At 35.1% G+C, this 25625-nt stretch overlaps 4 protein-coding genes and 1 pseudogene across 5 annotated transcripts; 2 read left to right on the forward strand and 3 right to left on the reverse strand.

Moving 5' to 3' along the window:
• Positions 1 to 617: 617 nt before the first annotated feature.
• LOC140961265 (tubulin beta-5 chain) lies at positions 618 to 3955 on the reverse strand. The gene is made up of 4 exons (XM_073419676.1): positions 3792 to 3955; positions 2740 to 3138; positions 2326 to 2595; positions 618 to 1619 (listed from the first exon to the last, which is right to left on the reverse strand). Exons 2-4 carry the CDS (start codon positions 3131 to 3133, stop codon positions 940 to 942), a joined length of 1344 nt encoding a protein of 447 aa, XP_073275777.1. The 5' UTR covers positions 3134 to 3138; positions 3792 to 3955; the 3' UTR covers positions 618 to 939.
• Positions 3956 to 4983: 1028 nt separating this feature from the next.
• On the reverse strand, positions 4984 to 8986 carry LOC140961604 (uncharacterized; annotated as a pseudogene).
• A 1140-nt stretch (positions 8987 to 10126) lies between these two features.
• Positions 10127 to 13355, forward strand: LOC140960817 (bZIP transcription factor 17-like). The gene is made up of 2 exons (XM_073419097.1): positions 10127 to 12084; positions 12726 to 13355. Exons 1-2 carry the CDS (start codon positions 10185 to 10187, stop codon positions 13175 to 13177), a joined length of 2352 nt encoding a protein of 783 aa, XP_073275198.1. The 5' UTR covers positions 10127 to 10184; the 3' UTR covers positions 13178 to 13355.
• A 304-nt stretch (positions 13356 to 13659) lies between these two features.
• Positions 13660 to 16452, reverse strand: LOC140960819 (psbP domain-containing protein 6, chloroplastic). Of its 2 annotated transcripts, XR_012172262.1 has the most exons (4): positions 16059 to 16452; positions 14944 to 15260; positions 13947 to 14168; positions 13660 to 13853 (listed from the first exon to the last, which is right to left on the reverse strand). XR_012172262.1 is itself a non-coding variant. In XM_073419098.1 (3 exons), the coding sequence occupies exons 1-3, from the start codon at positions 16357 to 16359 to the stop codon at positions 13998 to 14000; spliced, it is 789 nt and encodes a 262-aa protein (XP_073275199.1). In that variant the 5' UTR covers positions 16360 to 16452; the 3' UTR covers positions 13660 to 13997. The 2 variants fall into 2 exon arrangements, 1 of the variants encoding a protein (XP_073275199.1); XM_073419098.1 differs by having other exon boundaries at positions 13660 to 14168.
• Positions 16453 to 21777: 5325 nt separating this feature from the next.
• Positions 21778 to 24126, forward strand: LOC140961148 (WAT1-related protein At5g07050-like). Its single transcript, XM_073419444.1, has 7 exons — positions 21778 to 22074; positions 22174 to 22236; positions 22345 to 22461; positions 22792 to 23047; positions 23145 to 23303; positions 23444 to 23595; positions 23686 to 24126. Exons 1-7 carry the CDS (start codon positions 21872 to 21874, stop codon positions 23951 to 23953), a joined length of 1218 nt encoding a protein of 405 aa, XP_073275545.1. The 5' UTR covers positions 21778 to 21871; the 3' UTR covers positions 23954 to 24126.
• The last annotated feature ends 1499 nt before the right edge of the window (positions 24127 to 25625 follow it).

A 25625-nucleotide genomic window follows, 5' to 3' on the forward strand; every position in this document is an offset into this window, starting at 1 on the left:
CCGTCTCGCAAGAGACTTACTGTTAAATATTTGCATATGAAGTGTTCACGTAAATTAAATTTTTATTTAGAAATAATTTTTTTATATATATAATGAGATTGAAGTATTTTTTATTTAACATTATGTTTTTTTTTATCACTATTTTTTGTGCTTTGTTTTATTTTTTTAAAAAACAATGATAGGTATGAGGTAGGGTATTTTGGAAAAAAATTGACATGACATAAAGGCAAAAAGTAGTTACTACTGATATCTCAATTTTAATAATAACTATTAACCTGTTCACGCAATAACTCCAGGGCCTATATTTTTAGCCTAATTAATTATTTTTAGAATCTTTAAATTATTAATTAATGATGACAAAAATTTATATTAGACGATAATCGTTTTTGTCTATAAAAAAATATTATTTTTTACGCTAAAAATATTACTTTTTTTTTGTGAATATCAATATGATTGACTCGTCTTATATATAAAGATCAATATGATTGACCCGTCTTATATATAAAGATCAATATGATTGACCCGTCTTACATATAAAGATCCGTGAGACCGTCTCACAAAAAACTTACTCAATTATGATTAACAAATTATTTAATTGTTTTAATAATATACTAAAGCAGAGTCTTGAAACAAATTTTATTAAACGAAATCAGGGGTATTTTTGTCCGTCTGACCAAGATAAATAGCATCACAACCAGTCGCAGTATCGTCAACAGCATATAATTAAAGATCCAAAACAACATACTCCAAACCAAACATTAAACAGAAACTTCAAGTGATTCCTCCCATTTTCTTGTAGAGCTACTAACAACGGATATGGAAGATCGAAAACCAGGCAGTTTTCGAAACAGAAAATGTATGGAACACAGAACAAGATATTATATTTTCCAAACAGATATCACATAGAAAGTTTGCGGAAGACAGTCTAGTTTTCATCTATCACGTGTGCGTCTCTTCCTCTTCTTCCTCATCCACATAATCCTCTTCATCATCAGCCGTAGCATCCTGGTACTGCTGGTACTCAGAAACAAGGTCGTTCATGTTGCTCTCAGCCTCAGTGAACTCCATCTCGTCCATTCCTTCACCTGTATACCAGTGCAAGAAAGCTTTCCTCCTGAACATAGCTGTGAACTGCTCACTCACTCGTCTGAACATCTCCTGAATTGAGGTTGAGTTGCCAATGAAGGTGGATGCCATCGAAAGTCCTTTTGGTGGGATGTCACAAACACTTGATTTCACGTTGTTTGGAATCCACTCCACAAAGTAGGAAGAGTTCTTGTTTTGAACATTGATCATTTGTTCATCTACTTCCTTGGTGCTCATTTTTCCCCGGAACATGGCTGAGGCAGTAAGGTAACGTCCATGGCGTGGGTCAGCAGCACACATCATGTTCTTGGAATCCCACATTTGTTGAGTGAGCTCTGGAACAGTAAGTGCACGGTATTGCTGGGAACCACGAGAGGTAAGAGGAGCAAAGCCCACCATAAAGAAGTGCAGACGGGGAAACGGAATCAGGTTGACAGCTAGTTTTCTTAGATCGGAGTTAAGTTGACCAGGGAAACGCAGGCAGCAGGTAACTCCGCTCATAGTTGCAGATATTAAGTGGTTAAGATCACCGACTGGATTAACAAAAGGAAAGAAATTAGGATATAAGCTCAAGAATTCGGAGGAGCAAGCTGTCGGCAGAATTCATGCTTTTCATACGACACAAGATGTCGTAGCTAATTAACAGGCTATTAACATCGAACAACACAGAATTTTCCATATAGAATTCCATGTGATAACACCAGCCAAAGGGAAGTATGTAGGTAAACACACAAACGGAATAATGCCAAAATGATGCTTTGGTTGCATGAAAATAGAACAAGCAATGAAACAATGTCAAGAATGCATCTACCACCAATGGAACAACTCATAACGTTGTCCCGGTGTGGTGGGACTCATTCCAGAGAAAATGTAATGAATCTCATAACGATAGACATGGTCGATCACTAGTGGTAGTGTTGTCAGAACATTAATTGTAGCATGACAATGATGCGGAAATATGAAGAATATCCCAACACTGAAGTCCCGACAGCATAAAACTATTCCAATCCTCCGCATAAATGGTTCGCTCATATTACTAGTTTTGAGTGTGAAGACACGACCTATAGAAGCAAGGGACAAAAACATGCGCTGAAAAAACCAGAAACATTGAAAATGGCCAAAGAATGCCCCCTTAAGAATGCATTAATAGCAGATCAGATATTCTTTTTCCAAATAAAAACAGTTTTAAGGGGTGGTAAAAATGCATTATGGAATGCAGTTTCGGTAAAATATACTCACAGCTAGGAGTGGTAAGTTTGAGTGTCCTGAAACAAATATCATATAAAGCTTCATTGTCAAGCACCATGCATTCATCTGCGTTTTCAACAAGTTGATGCACCGAAAGAGTGGCGTTGTATGGCTCGACCACCGTATCTGACACCTTTGGTGAAGGGAACACAGAGAATGTCAACATCATCCTATCAGGGTATTCTTCCCTGATCTTTGAGATCAGCAAGGTACCCATTCCCGAACCAGTTCCTCCACCAAGTGAATGACACACTTGGAAACCTAGAAGCAAGATCTAAACTTTCAGGCAATGGCCCATAAAACGTCAGCAAATTTTTCCAAAACGAGAAAGCTCCACAATTTATCAGTCTCAGTCCTAACTGACGGACAAACAAACAAACAAATCCAGACAACTTAATAATTTACCTTGAAGGCAGTCACAATTTTCAGCTTCCTTCCTCACAACATCAAGAACCGAGTCAATCAGCTCGGCACCCTCAGTGTAATGGCCTTTGGCCCAGTTGTTCCCAGCACCGGATTGGCCGAAAACAAAATTATCAGGACGAAAGATCTGGCCGTATGGACCAGTGCGGACACTGTCCATGGTTCCAGGTTCGAGATCCATGAGCACAGCACGAGGCACAAACCTCCCACAAGACGCCTCATTGTAGTAAACATTGACACGCTCCAATTGCAAATCAGATGTCCCAACATATCTTCCAGTTGGATCTATGCCATGCTCATCACAGACAACTTCCCAGAATTTTGAGCCAATTTGGTTGCCACATTGGCCTCCTTGGACGTGCAGGATTTCTCTCATTGTTCCTATAATTCAAAAAAACTGTCAGACACAAACACATGATCAGCTATCGGATCACAAAGTTTTAATGGATGTATCAACTTATTAAGTTGTTTGTCAAGATAAAACTTCAATAATTGAAAGATAAAGGAAGGAGCATCTACAATCCCGATAAATAATATAATTTCCCCACTGCGCGTAACAATATTTTCAACGCGCAAATGCGCAATCCATCATACAGATCCGAGATCTAACGTGGAAAAACCAAATTCAAACCTTAATTCGCAAAATAAAAGGAATCGTCACTTACATAGACACTCATATCCATCCTACCGGAAGTCAAAAAAATAAACAATTTTATACTTCACAGATCTAACCATACAGCAAAATAATTGATGCCATTGTACCATAAAATTCTCAGATACACGTTGGTCTACAAACAGTGAAATGTCAAAGTCATCAGAATCGATTAAAAACAACTGGAGACTACGGAATGCAGACAACCGTCTCGATCTACCCGCATTTCGACGTCCGAACATACAAAGTTTCAAAATCGACTTAACAAAGATATCTAAGCCTAGAATCACGGAAATCAATTAATAAACACAAAATGACGAGAACTTCTTTTGGAAAACACAACAATCGCGAGCAGATCTGGTCTAGATCTTACAGAAAATACCTTCGAATTCGAGAAGAGAAACTCGGAAACTGTAGAGGCGATGAGAGTGAGTGCTATCTAACTCGATCGATGAGAGTGAGTGAGAGAGCGTGTGAGGAGAAATGGCTACCCTATCTATCGGCTTTTATCTTTGTGGCAGAGGATCATCAACGGTACATGTTGTTTCCCTCCCAACACTATTGATTATTGGACGCCGTACGATTGTATCAATCGACGGACGAGATGAAATCGGGGCGTTGAGAAAAGTGAATTGATTTTTTTTTTTGAAAAAGGGAGATATGAACAAAATATTTACTAGCTTGTGGTTGAAAATACACGCTATGATTTTACTTGAAGTAATAGCAACGTGGGATCGTTTGATTTGTTTACGGGGTGCGCGTGAATCAGAAACACGGTTGAGGCGAGTGAATCAGGCTGATACTATCGGGGAGGGCTGATATGATAGCCAATTGTCGGCATGTGCCATGTCCGCCCCGAATAAATAAATTATATTTATTACTATTAGTTGTTGTATATATTTGCGCTATACTAAATTTTTTCCCCTCAAAAAACAACCCATAATTGCTTGAAATTAATTAAATAATTATAACATCGAGTCAAAGTTATAATTATCTCTCAAAATTTAAACATAAAGTTTTTTTTTAAAATTTCGAACAAAATTCGAGAAGTTATGGGGTGCTTTCTTGAATTACTTAAATAATTAAATTTAATCAGTTATTAGTTTTAAATATCTTTCATAATGGTATTAACTATTGATTTTTTTGTTTGATGCAGTATTTAATATTGATTTCTAACAATAATACAATGCATTAAATTTTATAATTTATTTATTATATACAGAGAAGGACAGACAAATAAATGATTTTTTTATTAGTCCACTAACATGTGATTTGAAACATAACCTTCCCTAATTCAAAGTGTTGATTCCGGTCGTGGTTGTGCTTTACTTTATTATTTATCGGAGGTTGCGTAATTTGGATTTCAAGCATTATTATTATTATTATCATAATTCATCATCGTCGTTTAACTTAAATTAATATGGTTTGAATTAGCCCACATCATATGAAAAAAAGAAAAGGATATTGAAAGTGACATCCAATCTCTAAAGGGATACTTCTTCAACCACCTGGCTGGCAACTGCCAGAGAGATTGCTTGTTTTTGTAAACTTCTTAAATATAAAAAGAGAAAAGCTTTGAGAATTTTTGTTCCATTTCACCGATGAAATGAAACGCCAAGATGCAGTCTCTTCTGCTACAAGCGAAAGGTTTCAAAGAACTTAAAACAAACTTCAAATAAAGCCACAAAAAATAAATTACAAGACCAAAAGTTCAACTGTCTTTATCCCTTGCTCTAAATCAATGTACCAGGAGTAACACCGGCATCATACACCAACCATTATCTATTCTGGGAGTAATCAAAGCTAAGAGGCTGCTGACTGAAGGGTTCCTGTGACAAATCAAAGAAATGTATCAGCTGTAGAATCACCTAACCTTCTTGGCCATGTCAAAATCTGGAAATAGGTGTTCCATGCAATTTGAAGTAAAAAAGTTGCTCATGTTAAAATGTACTAATACAATAAAAAAAGAAGCAAAACACGACTGAAATCTAATCACCGTCTATAATGCAGACTGTAAGATGAAGCAAAATAACAAGGACTTGATATGTATACCTGGAAAAAGTTATGCCTCAGCTGATCATACGAATGTGTATACATCATGGTCTGCATGGGCCATTGCATGTACAGAGCATCCCCATACTTTTGACTCAATCCTGCTGCACAATAATGATTCATCACTGGGTTCTCGTAAATGAGAGCAGCTAGAGGTACTGGCATATGAGCTAGCTGAGGGTGCAAAGACTCGTATTGGACAAATGGAGGCTTAATTTTCTCTACATTAAATTGGGCCTGGATGAAATTTTGAGTGCTTGGGGTGTTCCTAACATATCTGCACCAAAACATAAAAGAAGAAGAAACTGAAACTAATTATACCATATGCATGCAAATCTCAACAGATAATGGCAAAAGACTAATCAAAATGAAATTGGCAGTATCTGAGAAAGCAATTACGAACCACATCATATGCACCATTACATTAATTTCCCAAGCTATTATGTACACGTGTATATCTTTGAAAACAGACATCTGATACAATTATTTACTCAAAAGCATGTTGTCTATGCAAATTTCCTCAAGCATTGGCATCAAAATTCAAACCCAGGAAAATTTGTCAATGAATAATGCATCACAAAGAAAAACTTAGTTCAATCCTGTTCTCGAGCATGCGAGTTAAGGACTACTGTAGCTTGAATATAAGCAATCAAACTAAAACCACTAAAAGGCTCAACAAGGTACAGAAAAGGCAAAAATTAGAACAGTAACAAGATATCACCAACGATTTCACAATGCATAGCTACTAACTCAAAACCAAGTTAGTCATTAAATACCTTTTATAACTGCGATCATAATCAGGGTCAATCCGATCCTTTTCCCTGTCCCTAAATGTAGCTACCGTAGAAGTACCGAATTCCCTGCTACAAACCCTATTGTCCCCCTGCAAACACAAGTTCCTTAAAACTTCATTGTCATCAACATTTAAGTTACTCTCAACATCAGCAGCTTGAAACAAAGCATCCTTTGACTCAGGACTAGCTGCACTACTAAAGATACGAGCTCTTGCTCTGTCATACTCCTCCTTCCTCTCTTCCACAGTTCTTACTGACTGATTCCTTGGCATCATTTGAGTTAAGCTTAGAAGGTCTCAGTCTAATGACAATCTTGCTTTGATCAAGATTGTCAGTTTCTGAATCTTTTGCTGGTACATCAGATAAACAAAGAGCAGGGAACTTGCTCTCTGGCTTCTTCAGAACCAAAATTCTCATTCCTCGACCATCTACAACATTGTCCTGAACCATGGTATGCAAACCATAATGTTGAGCAACACGGTGAGCAGCAAGCCGCAGGTATGAGGTAGGAAAATGTTGAAACTCAAACTGCCGCAGATCAGAATTCTGTATGAACTTCTGAATATCGATTTCCATTCGTAAAACTGACAAATCACAAGAAATACCAACAAATATTATCAACAAACTAAATAAACATCAAAACTAAAATCAACACACCCAAATGTGAAACGGAAATGAACCAAATAAATCTTAAATCGTACCAGGTTTAGATCTGACCGGTTATACATAAAGGTTCGCTTTCAACGACATAAAAAAGGGGAAATCCAGAAGATGAGCATTTTTTAACACTGTGCCTTACATGATCACGAGCATTTTTTAACACTGTGCCTCACATGATCACACACAACTTTCTTTTTAAAGGTATCAAGGAAGGAGCAACACCAACATAATGTTTGCGATTTTGGTTTTTAACAATTTTCAACAGCACATGATTATAAAATCAAACTGGACAGAATAACTTGATTACAAAAAAACCCAAATATAAACATTATTTAAAGGATGTTTGTTGTTCAAAAGCATCTAAATGATCACCTAAAAGAAACTCACATAAAAATGCTTCTCAAGACTACATCCACGAAGAATATTTAGCAAACTATAGACATACCATTAGTATTAGCAAATAAGACTTTTCTTAGGTCTCCAACCACATTCTCCATTTTTCAATTCTCTATTCTCCAAAATAGAGATTGTAAACTCTATTTCAAAAATCTTCTCCAGCCCATATTCTCTATGTTGTAAAATTCTCTATTTTTCTATTTTTTCATTCCTATGAATCCCATTCACAACCATTAAATATATAAAAATTATTAAGTAACTACGTAATGAATAATTAAATCGAACTCAATTAAACATGACTCAATTTTTTAAAAGTACTGCATAAATTTTGTCATCAAATTGCAAGCCGCACACAACATTAAAGACACATGCGTAAATCTTTAATAATTGTCTATTTTCTATATTTTAATGAGATCTCATGTTTAATTCATCTCAAGTTACTTTAATTCGATTTATGTCAATAATAAAACATGTAATGTATTTTTTTGTCACGACCTTGTTCATTATTTCCTTCCAAATAGTTCATTATTTCCTTCCAAATAGTTCGATTACAGTAAATAAATGAAAAAGAGAGAGAAAACTTGAAATAAATTTAAAAAAAGGACCAAAAAACCACTAATATTAAATAAAAGGCAGGAAATGAACCAAAAAAAAATTACAAAAAAGGATCATTTTACAATTTTGGAGAATGTCATTTTCATAAATAATACAATTAGAGATGTTATTTGAAGCAACCATTTTGGAGACATGGTTTGTAAAAATGATCGCAGATGTCGCGCCGTTACGGAACATTTTCTGCAATTTTTTTCAAATTTTTCTATTTTTATTATAAAAACATTCAGCGACGATAACCTCGACCATTTCGCAAAATATCAATAGAACTAGAACAGCAGCCTCCGCCATGTTCTCCGCAACCACGACTGTGAACCGTGACTGGAGATGCCTAAGCATCCATTTCAGAGCGGTTTAACATGTAAATTTTCAAACTAACCATAAGCAAGCCACTCGTGCAGACCATGTTATCATTCTATGGCTTCTATAAATTTCACAAATTTGAAAATCTATATCTAAGGTTTAACAAAATGACGTGCAATTCAGATGTTTATTTAAATCGATCCACATCAGCAAGTCCCGTAGCTAGCTTCTTGAATTACACAGCCGATGAATCAAAATAAAACCGAAACATTGCCCTCACAGCCAAACCCCAATTACACCTGATACAGCTAAAGCAAACTTCCAAATCTTCCAAAGAGACTCCAGCCCCGGAAAAAAACAGTTCTCAATTACACATAAAAAAAACTGGCAATAAATTCAACACAAGATATAAAAACAACGCGATCAGAAATAAGAAAAAGAAAAACAAACCAGTTAAACGATGACGTGGGTTCCGAAGAGCTTCTATGAGAAATGAATCCACCATAGAAGCGTATGCAGGTGGTTCGTTCTCTTCCACCTTTTGCTCCAAAACACCACCATTCTCACCAGCTTCAGCACTAGCTCCAGAAGTCAAACTCAAATCCATACTCCCAACGCCCTCTTGTATATCTATTGATGCATGTGCGGAGCCCCTGCCCCTGGAGCGTAGGATATTCTCTCTCTACAGACAGAGAGAGAGAGAGGGGCGATTGGATCAAGAGAAGAAAATGGGTAACCCTTCTTCTTCCACTCCGTACGAACGGGAAAATTGGATTTGTTTTTATTCCTGCTTCGTGACGTAATAAATAAAATATAATAAAAAACAATAAAAGAAATGTGAGAAGAGTCTTCGAGAATATCCATTATGGTTATAAAAAAAAAAGATGATATTCCATAAAAATACAAAAATTTAAATTATTGCCAATTTAAAAATAATAAAAAATTCACGTGTAACGCTTAAGTAATAGGCCAAGTCGAAGTTGAAAGTCAAGACCTAGAGACTTCCTTACACACGTACTTGCACCCAATCACGCGCTAACAAATCATATTAACTTTTGTCCTTTTTACGTCATCTATACTATTCTATTATTAAAGTTGAGATATTTAGAGTAATTAATTTTGGTGTCTTAGTCTGTTTTAATCAATATATATATTAATAAAATGTTAAAATTTTAATAAAAGTTATATGTAGTTAAGCTGATAGAGTCATTGTTTTTTTGAATTTAAGTTATAGGTTCAATTATCATTTTTTTTATTCTTTTATTTTTCAATTAATTTTTTAATTTATATATCAAAATTACAGTATAGTCCATCACTATTTCTTATGATTATATTTTGATCCTCATTTAAATATAAATCAAATCAAATTTATAATGTAGTCCCTCATTATTTCTTATAATTATATTTTGATCCTCATTTAAATATAAATCAAATAAATTATAAAAAAATATTATACAAGCACGCAAAACGTGCGTCGATGCACTAATTAACATAAGGCAATAGACTTAAGGTTAGAAAAATCTTATTATAATATTTATGTTGAAAATAAGTTTTAAATTATTGAATGTTGAAAATAAGTTTTAAATTATTGAATGTTGAAAATAAGAGTGATAAATATTGAATATTAATGTGTGATGATATATTTATTTTTGGATTATTTTTAAAAAAAATTATAAATAGATCTCTCAATTGTAAAGAAAAATACAACTGAGTACAGAAAAATTTATAAAATATGTGATTTAATATATTTTATGAGTTTGAAATTTTTATTTTTTATCGTAATTTTTTTATTTTTAACAATTTAAAATTTATTTTATTTTGTACAAATTGATACAATTCATAATCTGCCCAGAACACGTGACACGTTTTCTTTATTCGAAGTCAGCGAAATTCTACCTGAAGAAATAAATCCCCGATTCTCTCATCTCATTGTCTCACAATTAATTACACACACGGGAATGTCTGATCCAACGGTGGTCGTCGTCTCGCCTCCGCCTCATGACGCTGATTTCAGTTCCAGCCTTGTGATTCCGCCCCTCGACGATGCCTTCTTTTCCCAACACTTTATGGAGAGTAACGTCTCGGGGGACAATCAATACGACGACGCGTTTCATGAAGACGTTGATTTCGATTTCTCATTCGACGACCTATGCCTCCCTTCTTCCGATCTTGACGAATTACTCTCCGATCCGATCTACAACACCAACCATTTAGAAAATGGAAATTTGTTTGATGAAGCCAATGCCGGATCAGGTCTTAATTTTGATCAATATCACGGTGTTTTCAAATCAGATTGTCCAAACCTGCGTCATCTGCCCGCAGGCAGCAACAAGAGCTCAAATGGGTCTGGGGTTCTGGATTCGAATTCTCCAGGTCTAGAATCTAATCAGATCTCTGGTTATCTCAATGTCCCGTCGCCTGAATCAGATGGGTCAAATCCAGGGAACTCTGGATGTTCTGGTGCTGAAGCTAAGGGAACTTATTGCCCTTCCCCCGAATCACAGGGTTCTGGGAATTGTTGTTCCAATGTATCAAAGAACTCTGAAAATTGCGCTAGATCTGTAAATTCTATGCCAGATGCTAACTTCGGTTTGATTAGTTCTGATACTGTTGATCAAAAGATTAAATCCAGAGGGTCTCCAAACAATAATGTCAATAGTTCCATGTTAAAGAGGAAAAAAGAGAGCAATGATTTAGCAGTTTGTCATGTGGATAATAATTTAGGGTCCAGGATTAACAAGTTTAGGAAATCCGAGTATAATGTTGAGACTAACCATAATAATTGTAGTATCAGTGGTTCGAATGAAGATGACGGTAAAAAGAAGGCTAGGTTGATGAGGAACAGAGAGAGTGCGCAATTATCAAGACAGAGGAAGAAGCAATATGTTGACGAGTTGGAGGATAAAGTGAGGACAATGCATTCTACAATACAAGACTTGAATGCAAAGATTTCATTCTTTATGACTGAAAACATGACTCTACGGCAACAAATGGGCGCTGGTGGGAGTAATGGCGCAGTCCCACCTCCTCAAATGGCAACTCCTCATCCTGGGATGTTTCCACACCCAGCCACGATGTATCCATGGATGCCATCTGCTCCCCCGTACATGATGAGGCTAAATGGATCTCAAGTGCCACTGGTTCCAATCCCAAGATTGAAATCACAACAGCAAGCCAACGTGGCAAAGGTCAGTAAGAAGGTGGAAGCTAAGAAGAGTGGGGGGGCAAAGAGCAAGAAGGTTGCAGCTGTTAGCTTTATCGGTTTGCTGTTTTTTATTATATTATTTGGAGATTTGGTTCCAATTATCAGTATGAAATATGGAGGTGTTAGGGAGGCATTTTCCAGTGATAACAGTTATGTTGGAGGTGGATATTATGAGAATTACCATGGGAGGTTGCTTGTGAAAAATGGGACTGAGCATGTTGAGAAGTATGGTGGTGAAAGAGAATCTAGTTGTAATAGTGGTGGTGGTGGACATTGTAGTCAAAGAGGTGATGGAAGTCGAGGGGAGCCAGGAACTGATGAGATTGTTCATTTGGGAAATGGGAGCAAACCCCTTGTTGCATCATTGTATGTTCCTAGGAATGATAAGCTTGTTAAGATAGATGGAAATTTGATAATCCATTCAGTGTTGGCAAGTGAAAAGGCCATGATATCGCGGGGTCAGGGAGGTGGTGTAAATGGTTTAGCAGTTCGTGGAGATTTGGCTCCTGCTGTTCCTGTCCCTGGTATGGGAAGAAATGATGCTCGGCTCCCTCACCTAAGGGAACTGGGCTCTGGTTCAGCAGACAAAGATAGTTTGAAGTCGAAAGCCAATGATGGCAGGCTTCAGCAATGGTTCCGTGAAGGCCTTTCTGGTAATCATTGTTTAATATTCTCTTGCACATGGCTTCTTTTTGTATGTGTTATTCTGAGTTATAATCCTAACATTGACTATTCATGTGGTTATGTAAAGACAGATTTGATCCTATGCATGCAAAAGAAAATATTGTAGTTTTATAGGAATTCTGTGGAATCCAAAGTTGTACACATGGTTTTTTGCTCGTGCTAGCTTATGTGCGACTCATGGCTTTTCATTCCTGCTGTTTTCAAAGGCTGGTATCTTACCTCTTTGTACATATTGATGTAGTACAAAGTGTGATGATTTTAAATGTTTCGTTTGCCTTGACTCCCCTTATGTATGGGGCGACTCAAGTGCGTGCAACTCATATAAACAACTCGCTGGTTCAGAGTCATGTATTTTCCATGGCTAATAAACATCATCCTCGGCAAAAAAATATTGAATTACAGATTAAAAAACTGAATTATGCAGTTCTAAAATATATATCTCTTGTTGATAGATCTTCTGTTTTTTTTTTCAAGTTGGTTGAATAATACTTATCGTTACCCAAGTGAACAAATTTTTGCTGATCCTCAGAGAGAAAATATTTGCACTATTTTCTTGCTCGTGGGGCACACGGTCAAATTTCAGAAAGTATAATGCTAAGGTTTCCTTCAGGTCCGATGCTGAGCTCGGGGATGTGCACAGAAGTTTTCCAGTTTGACGTGTCATCAGCTTCCACTTCAGGAGCCATTGTCCCAGCTACTGCCTCAAGAAATATTTCTGAACAGCAAAATAAGAATTCTTCGCACCTCAGCAAGGGAAGGAACCGCAGGATCCTCCATGGTCATCCTATTCCCTTTCCTGGATCCTCTCATAACATTTCCGAGGAACAAGCTGGAAGACATTCACAAAACAAGAACCTGAACATAAATAAGTCAGCATCTTCTGTGGTTGTTTCTGTGCTCGTGGATCCTAGGGAGGCAAGTGATACTGATGTTGATGGTGTGATGGGAGCAAAGGCCCTTTCTCGAATTTTCGTAGTTATTCTAATTGACAGTGTCAAGTATGTCACTTACTCATGCATGCTTCCTTTTAGGGGAGCTGCTCCTCACCTAGTGACTACTTGAGAATTGGAAATAGGAGCAAGTCATCAGTTTTGTAGATATTACGTGGTGACTGTGTTTATAGTTTTTTTTTTTTATTCGTAAACTTCTATGGGAACTAGTCGGCCTGATTTGCTTGTGTTTGACTGTAAACATTCATTAATCAACAGCAGCTATCTCTGAAAGTGTAAGTTTTTATTTCTCCCGTGCTCTCCTTTTACTCTCTTGAGGTTGGGAATTGATTGATTCAATTAGTTCATAAATCATTTCTCGTACATGTGTTATATTAGTCAAATAACATGTAGGACGTATATTCAATTACCAGGGGGACTGGGTTAATTTTGATAAGAGTACCTTTAGCTCGGATTGTGTAGTTGGGAAATGAGAAATCCATCGCCTCAATCGAGTTAGATTGATTTCTGAACATGCAAGAATTTACCACAAGGAACTTGGTGACTCTTAAGGATTGTTTTGTCGAGATAAGTCTTATGTCATATGGACTAAAATTTACGTTATGTAGCAACCATTAATTTATCAATACATAATAAGTCTCCGTATATATTTCAAGTGGGACTTGTACAATTCAAAGATCTATACGATACCGTGCACCATAGATTTTACCCATTTGCTGAATCACCTCCACCCATCTTATGATGTAATCTTCGTTCGATACGCATTTGTAACGCAAACATTTAGTCCTCTGCATACGGAACAACACAAACTTCAACTCTCTAACATTGACAACAATTCAGATGACCATAAAAGCTAGAAAAATTCACAAATGAAAACACACTATTCAATGAAACACAGGCTCACGTCTCCCCAATTTTCTCGTGAACAAAGATCACACCACGAAGGATTCCAGAATAGCTTGTAACGTTTTCTGTGACGTCGGCCATTGTTTATCGTTGGCACTGGCCACAAACAAGACGACCGTGCTTCCTTTAGCTGTCGCCTTCGCAAGATTGTGTGATCCCGTGAGAGCAAACGGAGTCTCCAGAACGTATTTGTAGTACTGCTCGATTAAGTTTCCAAAAGATAAATCATAAAATGGAAGCTGAAAAGGAGTAAGAACACAACTAATGGCAAAATCACTCTATCCACAACACGCAAAAAATAGAATGTTAGTCGTAAGCACGACAGCAGCGGAGCAAGGAACATGAATTCAGGTGGTGGACAAAACTGAAAACTTATTTGCTTTTTCATACATTAGGGGGTATGTTTTTTATATATAGTTCATGAAAATAAATTTATCTATAAAAATTTCGGTAGAAAGGGGGGTGAAAACACATGCTGCACCCCACCCCCACCCCCCCGCAAAATGTAAACCCTTCTGATGTAATATGGGTCCGAATACAAGAAATATCATATGGAGATCAGGATGAGCAATCTGTATACAAGATTTGATCAAAATGAATTGTGGCCTTGACAGGCAGATATGGATCTTAAAAACCCGTCAAGCTCCAATGACGACATGTTTGGTCTTATAGCACCACGTGTCTTATTCAGGAAAAAAAATCTTGGTTCGAGGGAAATGAGGGTAAAACTTAGCATTCTTTTAAAGAACAATACAGGTGAAGTGGTGTGCATACGATTTGCTTAGAGGGCGACTGATCGTGCTCTTCTCCCATTCAAATAATCCATTTTGGCCACGTTTCCATCCAGTTCAATTTCAGCATATGTTTAACTGTGGTGTTAAAAGCTATGACAGAATTCATAAATCTATTGATCTCATTTTTCCTCTACAAAAACTCTATATACCAAAAATTTATATAACAAGAAGATCATACCGTTTGATCACCGATTTTCTCTACAGAAGTTTCAAGTAGTTCATCAGGATCATATGAATTTCCGGTGACAAAAGGGCCAAGAGACGCGATGAGCTTCTCTGGGGTCCCTATCTCTTCGATTGTTGCATCGGGTTTATTCGTAAGTCGTATCAAAGGTGAAGCCACCACCTGAACTTTTCCTTGTTTTTCATTCTCAAACTTTACCTCCACCCACGGCTCTGCACACTTAGGTTGGCAGTAATTGCCCGATAATATATTAGCCACTCGCTGCTGTTTCCAAGTCGGTGGAAGCATGAACTGGTAAGGCTGTACATTTCCTGCAACCAGCTATATTCAGAATTTTCATAAGCAAAAACAGAAAGAAGCGACGTATTTTAAAGAAAAACGAGAAGATTATGAGTTATGACATCAATATTCTAATAAGAGATAGAGTCTTCGGTTTGCCCATTTCTTAAAATGAGATTTTTCAGAGAATAGAATACAATCAGAGTCAATTTTTTACATCTTCTAACAAGAACCTGTGAGCGATTATCAGGGACCGAAAAAATCTGCAGCCACCGAACATTATAGCAACACTAGATTGAATTTTTAAGAATTTTCCATCAATTAAATTTAATCCAGGAAGCTAAAAAGTATCCAGGCTACAGATTTCAACTAGGAAAGAAAGAATTGAAATCCAATGAGATATTACTTTTGGCATGCATCAATCACGTAAACGTGGGCAACTGAGTTCATGGTTTTCTATCCCGTCTCCATTGTTCACCTGGGTAGGACCCAAAAGTTCAACGGGACATCATTGTACTGAAGCAAAAGAACAAAAAAGTCCATTGAAAAATTGAGATTGAGTTAGACACAAGTCTCAGTCCTAACATAACTAAATGCTATCTTCGAAGTGACGTAAACAAAGAACCACTCCCCATCAAATTATAACATTGAGAATCAAAAAAGTTAAGTAGACATATCACACTTCGATTCACAATGCTTCTCTAGCAACTACGTCCATATTCATTTTGAAAACTTGATAAACTGAACGGAAACTCTTCCAACAAATAGTCAATCATAGGGTATTACACTACAGTTGAGCATTAAACTCTAACAATCTTGATATATATTACCTGCACGTAGAGCAGGGGTGTCTTTAGTTGTGGCTTTGAAAAGAACGAACGAGGAATCCGTAGGCGATACGGGGAGGTAGGATCCCACCTCAACTTCTCTGGCTTGTGAAGGTGAAGGAGGAGAGACCGCTAATGGAATCAAAGCAATTGATCCGTTCAAGAACTCTCTTCTCGAAAGATTTGGCAGCTGCAAATTGAGATTTTGATGGGACTTGTGAGAAGATGACTGGGAGGAAATTGGGTTGGAAAATGGGAAATTTGATGTTGGATTTGGAGTGAAAAGTGAAGAAATAGCTGCCATTTTTTGAGATATACGGGAGAGTTTTGAAGAGGGAGTGATTTGGGATAACAAATGTGAGGGCTGTTCGTTGGTCAGTTCGTTGCCTCGCTTTGTTATCCATTTTGGATATTGTTTACGTCCAAATTATGGTCAATTTATGTTCTTATTTATTTTATTTTAATATGTTAGTTTTGATATCCTGCACACCTACCGTGCACATTTATGTGAGCACCGATGAGGTATCACTCATCTATTGGATGCATAATTTTTCTATATTTCATCACATCCAATGGATGAGTGACACCTCATCGGTGCTCACATAAGTGTGCACGGTAGGTGGGCAGGATATCAAAACTATTTAATATGTAGACTTTCCCCCCTTAACTTTTACCCATTATTCATCTAGTATTGACACGTCAACAATGTCTTCGCCACATTAGCAATTTTCAGTGGCATGTAATCATTTTTCGCATGACATATCATGTTATTATTTCGATGAAAAATGACTAAAATTGAAAAAGTGCAAAATAGTAGACTAAGATCGTAATTGATCGATAACATGATAAAAATGAAAAACATACCGAGTTACTAGACCAAAAATTTCCAAAACCACAAACACACATTTCTAACTTTAATAAAATAACTGTACATTTTTTAAAAATGAGATTTTCCATCCAAACATAATTTTTAAGTATTTTTTTTCTTTTTTTAAATGATTTTGACTAGTTATTTTCCACTCACTAATATTCAAGCTACAATATACTATATAATGGTAGTAATAATTTACTATTAAATTATCATATAAAATCCCAAGGTTGAGTTTTGATTAAGGGAATTGAATTTTAGTAAAAATTTATAGTCCGATTTTGGCTTGAGTTACGAATATTTGAGTTCAAACTTAATTCAAAACTCGAAAATTTATATTTTTTTGCTCAAGTTCGGATGGAAATGAAGATCGAGTTCTGATCGAAATGTTCAAACCTATTCGCTAGTTATTTGAATTATAACTCGAATATTAAGGTTCAATAATGAAGGTTCGGAAGTTCGAAATTCATATATATTAAACATATAATTATATTACATTAATAAAATATTAAAACTCGTGAAATATCGAAAAAATAATTTTTACTTGAGTTCGGCTCGAAAAAAATTAGAACAATTTTGAGCTCAACTCGAGTTCGATAACTTCGAATACAAATCAAGTATTTATCGAGTCAAATCAAAAAACTTTTGAATCTGCTCAATTCATTAACAACCTTGTTTTGATTTGTATAATTTGTTTATATAATAAATTTCGATAAATTTCAAACATATTTTTAAACTTGGGCTATTTGTTGTGTGAACATAAACAGTTGCGAGGCCCACTTTAGTGTGTTGGTTGTCTTCGGGAGTCTTGGGTTTGTATGGGCAATGTCTATCGCACAACATGCTCGTTCAGCCATAGGTGAAAAAATGTTTTGATAAAATTGATTTTTAGTTGTCTCCTTTTCAAATATAAAAAAACCAAAACAATTAGTTTTAATATTCGGATGCAATAATTCAAAAGAGCTTCGATTTTAGTTTGGAATAGAAGCCCACAAGCCATTTTTAAGTTTAGTTAGCTTTGCTCATATATTTTAATGGATGTTGATGTCATGCACCATTTTATTTTATGTATAAGGACGAAAAATATATATATGCAGAACTGCAAATTAAATTTCCGTCCTAGATTTTAGACTTTGGTGTCAGACGAACAATAAAAAGTACATTCAATAATAGTAGAAAAATACATATCAACATCTTATCACATACACCAAAAATTAATGAAACACCCTTCATATATCCTCGGGCCGTACTTAGTAAAACTAGCTAGATTAATCAGAAAAACCCTTGTAAATAAATCATATCAGCCCTAATTAAGATACTAGGATTCTATTAGCATGTTAGAAATTGAGTTAAATTCCAATATAAAAAATTTTGGGAAAATCTCAAAACAAAAGATTAGTTAATCACGGCCCAAATTACCCCTATCAATATACTTTTAATTACTTAACTATCAGGATTAGCAAGGAAAGTTGCTTTTGCTACCACTTAGACAGACAGGCTATAAAATTTTGGCATTATCATCGATTTCATGCTTTTTAAAGACAAAGTTTAGTGATTTAATTGCTCCATTAAGTAGTGTTCGTAAATGTTTGAAAATTCATAAAGTTTTTACAAATTAGTAAATGAAAAGTTCGTAATAACTTTTTTAAAGCATCTGCAACATTATCTTAGTCCACTGACAAAGAAATTTTTTTTAATTGTGTATTTCTTTAATGATACCGGGCTCGAAGTTAATTCTTTCTACTAATGTTGATGATTATGTAAATATTAAGAATTAGTGAATGTTTATTTCTTGTCAATACTTGCTCAACTTATTTTGATAATACTTGCTCAACCAACAACCATGGCTCTCCCTGTAAAAAAAAATTATAAATCTTAAATAAGGAATAGGAAGTATAAATTGGATATTTAATTTTCTACAGATGTTAACTGGTTGAATTTTGTCGCATTTGGTGAATGGTGAGGTAACTTTTGTGTCCAACTTGTGTGTGCACTCATACTTGGCATAACAAATTCAGTAATAAAGCAGCCTCCAGTTAGTAAAATGGATGCCTCTATCAAAGAAGAGACCGTGATTGGATTGATAGATTTCGAATTTATCAATTTTAAATTCCTCGATGAACAAAATTCAAGTAGATGTAGTACTCGATATCTCTGTAATTTGAGGTAAAATTTCGTGTACAAAAATTATAGAACGATCGACCTGTAACGGTTGAGTATACACGTATTATTTTTGCACTGGCTCTAACGATAAGATCCAACTTTATCAAGTGGGCATGGTCACAAAATTATAATACATTGCATGGGACCTCGATGGATGCAGAGAAACGAAACCGAATAACCTATTTCCCATTAATAATAACAAAACTTTTTGTGGTTGTTCTCGAATTGCTACCTAGCATACCATATATACACTATATTTTTATGCCCATTAATAAAGTCGCGATAAAGTGCAATGGGCTGACTCGACAAAACTTAGGCCAAAATTATATTATATTGACTCTATAATACAAAAAATAAAATTTGATTCTTAGATGTTTTCATGGGGTAGACGAATAAGCATCATTGACTACGTTGATTCTCGCATAAACACTCGAGTAAGAGTAACGCAATGCTCTCCGACCAACACCGTTGCTCCGGCAATCCCCAAACAGATCCCTCAAAAAAAATGGAAACGTCATGATTTTTGTTTTGAAAAATTAAACGAACATCTAATTCCATACATACCTCGGTTTGATATATCTTGGACTACAGCTAAGTTCGCATCAGCAGCCGCGCTCGGACAGATGATCGACGCGGCGGAGCCCACATTGCAAAAGCTTGCACTAAACTGGCCTTCGTGGTGGTACCTTTCGGATCACTTAATCGCCCACTAGCAGTTAAAATATTGGAACCATTATATATATATATTTATTCCGATTTGTCCTTCCTGGATTACACGTAACCCGTTAATGGATGCACTGATTAAATTTTGTGACGATCGCACTTTATTTTATTCGGATAAAAATCCGTCTTCTAAAATATTGATAATTTTTTTTTATTTCGGTCATTTAGTTTCTATAGGAATTTTAAATTAATTCAATAAGTTCGTCTTTTTTAAAAAAAAAAAAAAAATTAGACATGATAGTTCATATTGTCGACATCATATCAGATTTTGCTCACATGTTAGGCTCCACGCCAACATTTAGTGAACAAGGACTAAAATAATACTAAAAACAATGGAAAACTTATCACTAAAATTTGACGATTTGTAAGACTAAAAGTGATAACGTTACCACTTATATGATAAATTTTGTAAATTTTCCAAAATGTTTCGAGCAACATATGAAAGACTTGACTGTTTCTAAAAAAGTGATCAAAATAGAAACAAATATGGCATAATCTTTTAGTGCGTGTGAATTAACTTTTATACTAAAAAAAAGTAGTGGCTTATTTATAGACATGTACCTTGTGTGAGGTACGTGAGTTGATCGCCTCAGGGTCCATACCTCAATGGGCCCCAAATAAATTTTTATATGTATTATTATGATATTTATTCAATTGCTTCAAAAAAATGACAAAATATTATTATTCTACTATATAATTCCAATAATTTCTAATATAAAAGAGTTTCATTTATCTTAATCTTATATTCATATCTAGCTATATTAAGAGTGTTAATTGTTTATTGTCTCCTTCAATTTGATATCATAGTAAAATGTGATAAGGTGATTAAATTTATACATTAAGTTTCACTTCAAAATTTGGTATCGATAATTTCTTTAAAAAAATTGTGTTTATAAAATTCAATATCCCCATGTTATATTCTGGATTATGCTTGAAATTTTTCTCAATTATATGTTTGTATTGATAAGACAATTAGTAATTGATTTTAGAAATAAAAAAAGCTTTTATGTTTTGTTCAATTCACGATACGAAATTGGTTACTTCTGCCATCATGTTGTATAATGTTTTCAATGAATGAATGCTAAAATAATACAATTGAGATGTCATATTTACATATTAATAATTTGCAAATGCTTTCTAAATTTCCAATTCAAATAATTTATATTTATCATAGAACATAAAATTATTTTTTAAAAAGATATAATCAGTAGGACGTCAAAAAATTTGTCTAGGTATCAAAATTGGAATAGGAAACTAAAAGAAAAAGCGTTAAATCAGAGTTAGGCTAAAGATATTGAAAAAATACTTCATCGGAAAGAATAAAACAACGAGAGAATAATGAATATGGAATGAAAAAAATCAAGATAACAATAATGTTGAAACTAGCTTGTTTCTTTTATGGATGATAATGATAACTAAAAAATGATTATTCTATTTTTTTTGTTATGAAAAAATTGAATGAAAATATAATATTTGATAAAATATTAAAAACTTATTAGTTGAAAATGAAACAAATAAAATTTTGTTGTAAAAAAAAGTGACCTGTTATTCGAGGGATTATTTTTGAGTTCGACTCAAACTTCAAAACTCTCAGGTAAGACACTGCTTATTTATCTGAAAGAGCTCATATATGCATGCACGTATATACTACATTATTAAGAAATATTTCATATATATTATGTTTACGTATTGGGGTAACTAAGACCAGGCCAATTTTTCTGTAAGCTCAATGACCTAATACTAAAGCCTAAGNTATGGATGTTCCAACGAGGAATAGTAATGAGTTCGATTCTCACTGTCAATAATCTTTCGGACGAACTTATCATACATGATTTGCATACATGTTATTCAGGGTTTTTTTTTATCGTAATATTCCATTGAGTAGATCCACTTTAACATACGTAGACCGAAGTTCCGAAGAAACCCCTGTCACCTCCACCCCAATCGCTTATAAATATTCAAGCCTCAAGCCATACTCCCCTAATACAAAACACAAACCACATTCAAGAATCAAGCGTTTTCCCTCTCTAATACACAATATTAATATATTATATCTCAAAAAATGGAAGGAAAAGGATGGTTTTGCAGATTTCTTGAGAAGGCAAAGCCTTACATAGGCATGATTTGTTTACAATTCGGGTATGCTGGAATGAATATCATTACGAAAGTTTCTCTTAACAGAGGAATGAGCCATTATGTGCTTGTGGTCTATAGACATGCCTTTGCTACTGCAGTTATTGCCCCCTTTGCTATTCTACTTGAAAGGTACTGAATATGCCGCAAAATTCTATAATTTCTGATTACATAACTGCAAAATGGAATGATATTAATCTTTTTTTTTTGTTTTTTGGTTTTGTCACGTAGGAAAGTGAGGCCAAAGATTACATTTACGATTTGCCTGCAGCTGTTTGTCTTGGGACTTCTGGGGTGAGAATATGTATAAAATATAAGCTCATGTATATATGCAGCAAGTCACTTACAAGTATTTTTCCATCTTATTCTGACTGGTTTCGTGTCGGGGTTTAAATTTTGCAGGCCCGTGATTGATCAAAACTTGTACTACGCTGGTCTTAAATTTACTTCGCCGACGTATTCATGCGCCATGAGCAACATGCTACCTGCAATGACCTTTGTTATGGCAGTCATATGCAGGTACACTAAATCAAGGAAAAACACTATCTTTAGCAATTCTAAGTATTTTGCATCGAAAACAAAACTTAGCTAAAATCTCGTTTGAAAACAAGGACTAAAGACTTTCTCTAAGCTTGAATTTACATAAAAATACCCTTTTAGCAAAACTCATAAAGGAAGAAGAAAATCAGTTGTTTTCTGCCATAATTTTTAAGCTGTTGAAATCAAGAAAACGTAGAAAATCTACTGCCTAGGTTCTGTCACTGCACTCCTTGCCCATAAACAGAAATAGTTCGAAAAATCAAACCGAGTTGAGCTAACAATAAATGAAGAGTCGTGTTGATCATATAGGATGGAGAAACTTAATTTGAAGAAAATAAGGTGCCAAGCAAAGGTGGTGGGAACACTGATAACAGTTTGTGGAGCCATGCTCATGACATTATATAAAGGAGATGTCATAAACATGGTATGGTCAAAATACATACATCCTAAGCAGTCATATGCTCCTGAAGCTACTTCTGCTCATGCCAGTCAAGAAGATTGGGTTAAGGGTTCAATTCTTCTTATTATTGCCACCCTGGCCTGGGCTTCTTTCTTCATTCTTCAGGTATATATATATATAAATTTTACTAAGACACATATTTTTAATATTACCCTTTTCTCTCTGTTTTTTTAATATAGTTTCTTTCAAAAAAATTCAACAGGCTATCACATTGAGGAAATACACAGCACAACTTTCACTCACAGCCCTTGTGTGCTTTTTGGGAACATTGCAATCCATTGTTGTGACTTTGGTGATGGAGCACAAAACAGATGCTTGGGTCATTGGTTGGGACATGAACCTGTTAGCTGCTGCATATGCTGTAAGTTTTTTAAAATTTTGTTTTTCAGTTATAATATAAACTTGCTGGTATAAATCTTATAAATATTTACATGCGAATTTTCTACTTAAAAAGGTTACGCAAATACTAAATGTATAGATCTTTATCTTGTAATGCTTTAGGGTATTGTCTCTTCGGGCATTGCATATTACGTGCAAGGTTTGGTGATGGAAAAAAGAGGGCCAGTTTTTGTCACCGCTTTCAGTCCATTGATGATGATTATCGTAGCAATCATGGGCTCTTTCATCTTGGCTGAAAAAATATTTGTCGGAGGGTAATTTCAACATCCTAAAAATTCCCGAAGAAATATTTAAGATTTTTAGTATTATGTGTAATTAATTTAATATAATCCGGCTTGGTTCAGTGTTCTCGGAGCAGTGCTGATTGTGATTGGACTGTACGCAGTTCTATGGGGGAAACAAAAAGAAAAAGGAGGATGTGAAATTCTTGAACCAGAAAAGGGTACAACTGGAAACAATCAAAATGCCACCGAGATGGGAGATATTGAAGCAAATTTTGTAGAAGCGGAGAAAAATGGAGCCAAGAAATTGTGCGTTTTATCAGTTAGTGCTCCGATGCCACAGCCTCCCATGATTGCCATTGAAGCACCCAAACGAGGCGAGGAAAAATAAGTGAAAAAAAGAAAAGAGAGATCTAGTATAATCGAGAAGATAACGCTATAGGAAAATATATAAATGCTTCAAATCGGCTGCATGATCGGGAAAATATATAATAAGGAAAAGGACATGAAATGGTGGCAATAGAGGAGGCGTATACTCGTCCATTCACTTTTTTCATGCATTCATTTTGGGTTCTGTTTTTGTTATAGTTTTTCCCTCAACCATATTTAGTGATTTGTTGTTTTGACTGATTAAATTACGGAGCTTGTAGGTAATTAAAAGTTTCCAAAGAGAATTTGATGAAGCGAACTTATTAATCAAATATTGATGATAGCATTTTGCTTACCGAGGACGTCTATTGTGACTTATAGTAAAAAACAATATTTTTAACATAAAAATATAAAAAATTTGGGTTGAGTCGAATATGAAATATATATCACAAAATTGACTCATCAGACGATTTCATAGAAGTTTTTGTGTTGGTTACAATGTCCACTTCTAATCATTGTCCTAATGTCTTTAAGCCTGCAAGAGACAAGACTATAAGAACCACACCATACACACATGCATACACATAATATAATAATGGATGTTTTTTGAGTGTTTGAAAAGATATTTTTGGATAGCGGCTTACGGGTCTCGCATAATTAAATTTTTGAAAAAAAAGCAGATTTGAGGTTTTGGGTGATTGAATATATTTACGTAAAAGTTCTAAGCTTATGAAAAACCTTTTCTTTTTCCTTTGGAAGAGTCGTGAAACAAATGCGTGACACTTTTAGATTTGCTATATAACTCGTGAATCTATAAAATATTAAAACGTATGGGTCAAGGTCGAGTTGAATATCCGTTTCATAAAATTAATTAATTTTGTGAGAAGATTTTATATGAGTTTTTGTCTTGGTTAGTTGTATCGGTGTGGCGGAGCCATAGACAAATTTATTATTAATATTTCAAAGTATGACCATACGTGAGTACTACAGCAAAATTGCACTTGGGATGTGCATAATCTGCATGGATATCACTCGAGCCGACAAATATTCATGCGACATCGATTCTCCACATAACTTCGCCATATATATGTTTAAAAACGTTGTTTTCTTCTTTTTTGCTGGCCAACTATTCTTATATATTATTATTAAGAGCTTTTGTCCCATTGATAATAGACACTGTACCAGGCATAAATCAACATTTCAATCCAATCCCACTATCTTTTTAATTAGTACCATATCTTAATAATTGATTTAAGCATAAGATTCGCTTTTGTAATTGTCATAGATGAATCCACTTGTATGATCATTTTTTTTAGTTGAGATAAATGTTTATTACGGTTGACTTTCGAATTTGAGACCTCATCTTAAGCCTGATATGTTTAGTATCAGATGTGTTATAAGTTATCGGAGTTCCACGTCGGTCTGAAACTTAAATTTACGATTCTGATGTGATATCCATGAATGGAATTGCATTTTCCTGGTCATTCCGAGACTAAACCAAAATATTGGGGAAAAAATAATACAGGCCGTCTTGGGACCATCCATTATATAATTGGGTCGGACGGGCCCCGAGTAATTAGAAAAATTAGGCCCAATGGGTCGCCCCTTCCTGAACCGTCACAGTACTAGATCCTAACCTCGGCCCAATACTTCCCCCCCCCTGAATTTATGTGCATATATGTACGATTTTAGTC

This window comes from Primulina huaijiensis, chromosome 16 (genome assembly GCF_012295235.1).
Source record: "Primulina huaijiensis isolate GDHJ02 chromosome 16, ASM1229523v2, whole genome shotgun sequence".
NCBI classification, from domain to species: domain Eukaryota; kingdom Viridiplantae; phylum Streptophyta; class Magnoliopsida; order Lamiales; family Gesneriaceae; genus Primulina; species Primulina huaijiensis.

Coding starts and splice junctions, on each gene's coding strand:
- LOC140961148 (XM_073419444.1), top strand. CDS start 21,872: ATGGAAGGAAAAGGATGGTTTTGCAGATTTCTTGAGAAGGCAAAGCCT. Junction 22,075..22,173: donor TTTGCTATTCTACTTGAAAG/GTACTGAATATG, acceptor TTTGTCACGTAG/GAAAGTGAGGCCAAAGATTA. Junction 22,237..22,344: donor TTTGTCTTGGGACTTCTGGG/GTGAGAATATGT, acceptor TAAATTTTGCAG/GCCCGTGATTGATCAAAACT.
- LOC140960817 (XM_073419097.1), top strand. CDS start 10,185: ATGTCTGATCCAACGGTGGTCGTCGTCTCGCCTCCGCCTCATGACGCT. Junction 12,085..12,725: donor GTTCCGTGAAGGCCTTTCTG/GTAATCATTGTT, acceptor GGTTTCCTTCAG/GTCCGATGCTGAGCTCGGGG.
- LOC140961265 (XM_073419676.1), bottom strand. CDS start 3,133: ATGAGAGAAATCCTGCACGTCCAAGGAGGCCAATGTGGCAACCAAATT. Junction 2,596..2,739: donor AAATTGTGACTGCCTTCAAG/GTAAATTATTAA, acceptor TCTTGCTTCTAG/GTTTCCAAGTGTGTCATTCA. Junction 1,620..2,325: donor CAAACTTACCACTCCTAGCT/GTGAGTATATTT, acceptor TTGTTAATCCAG/TCGGTGATCTTAACCACTTA.
- LOC140960819 (XM_073419098.1), bottom strand. CDS start 16,359: ATGGCAGCTATTTCTTCACTTTTCACTCCAAATCCAACATCAAATTTC. Junction 15,261..16,058: donor CACCCCTGCTCTACGTGCAG/GTAATATATATC, acceptor AGCTGGTTGCAG/GAAATGTACAGCCTTACCAG. Junction 14,169..14,943: donor AGAAAATCGGTGATCAAACG/GTATGATCTTCT, acceptor TTAATCGAGCAG/TACTACAAATACGTTCTGGA.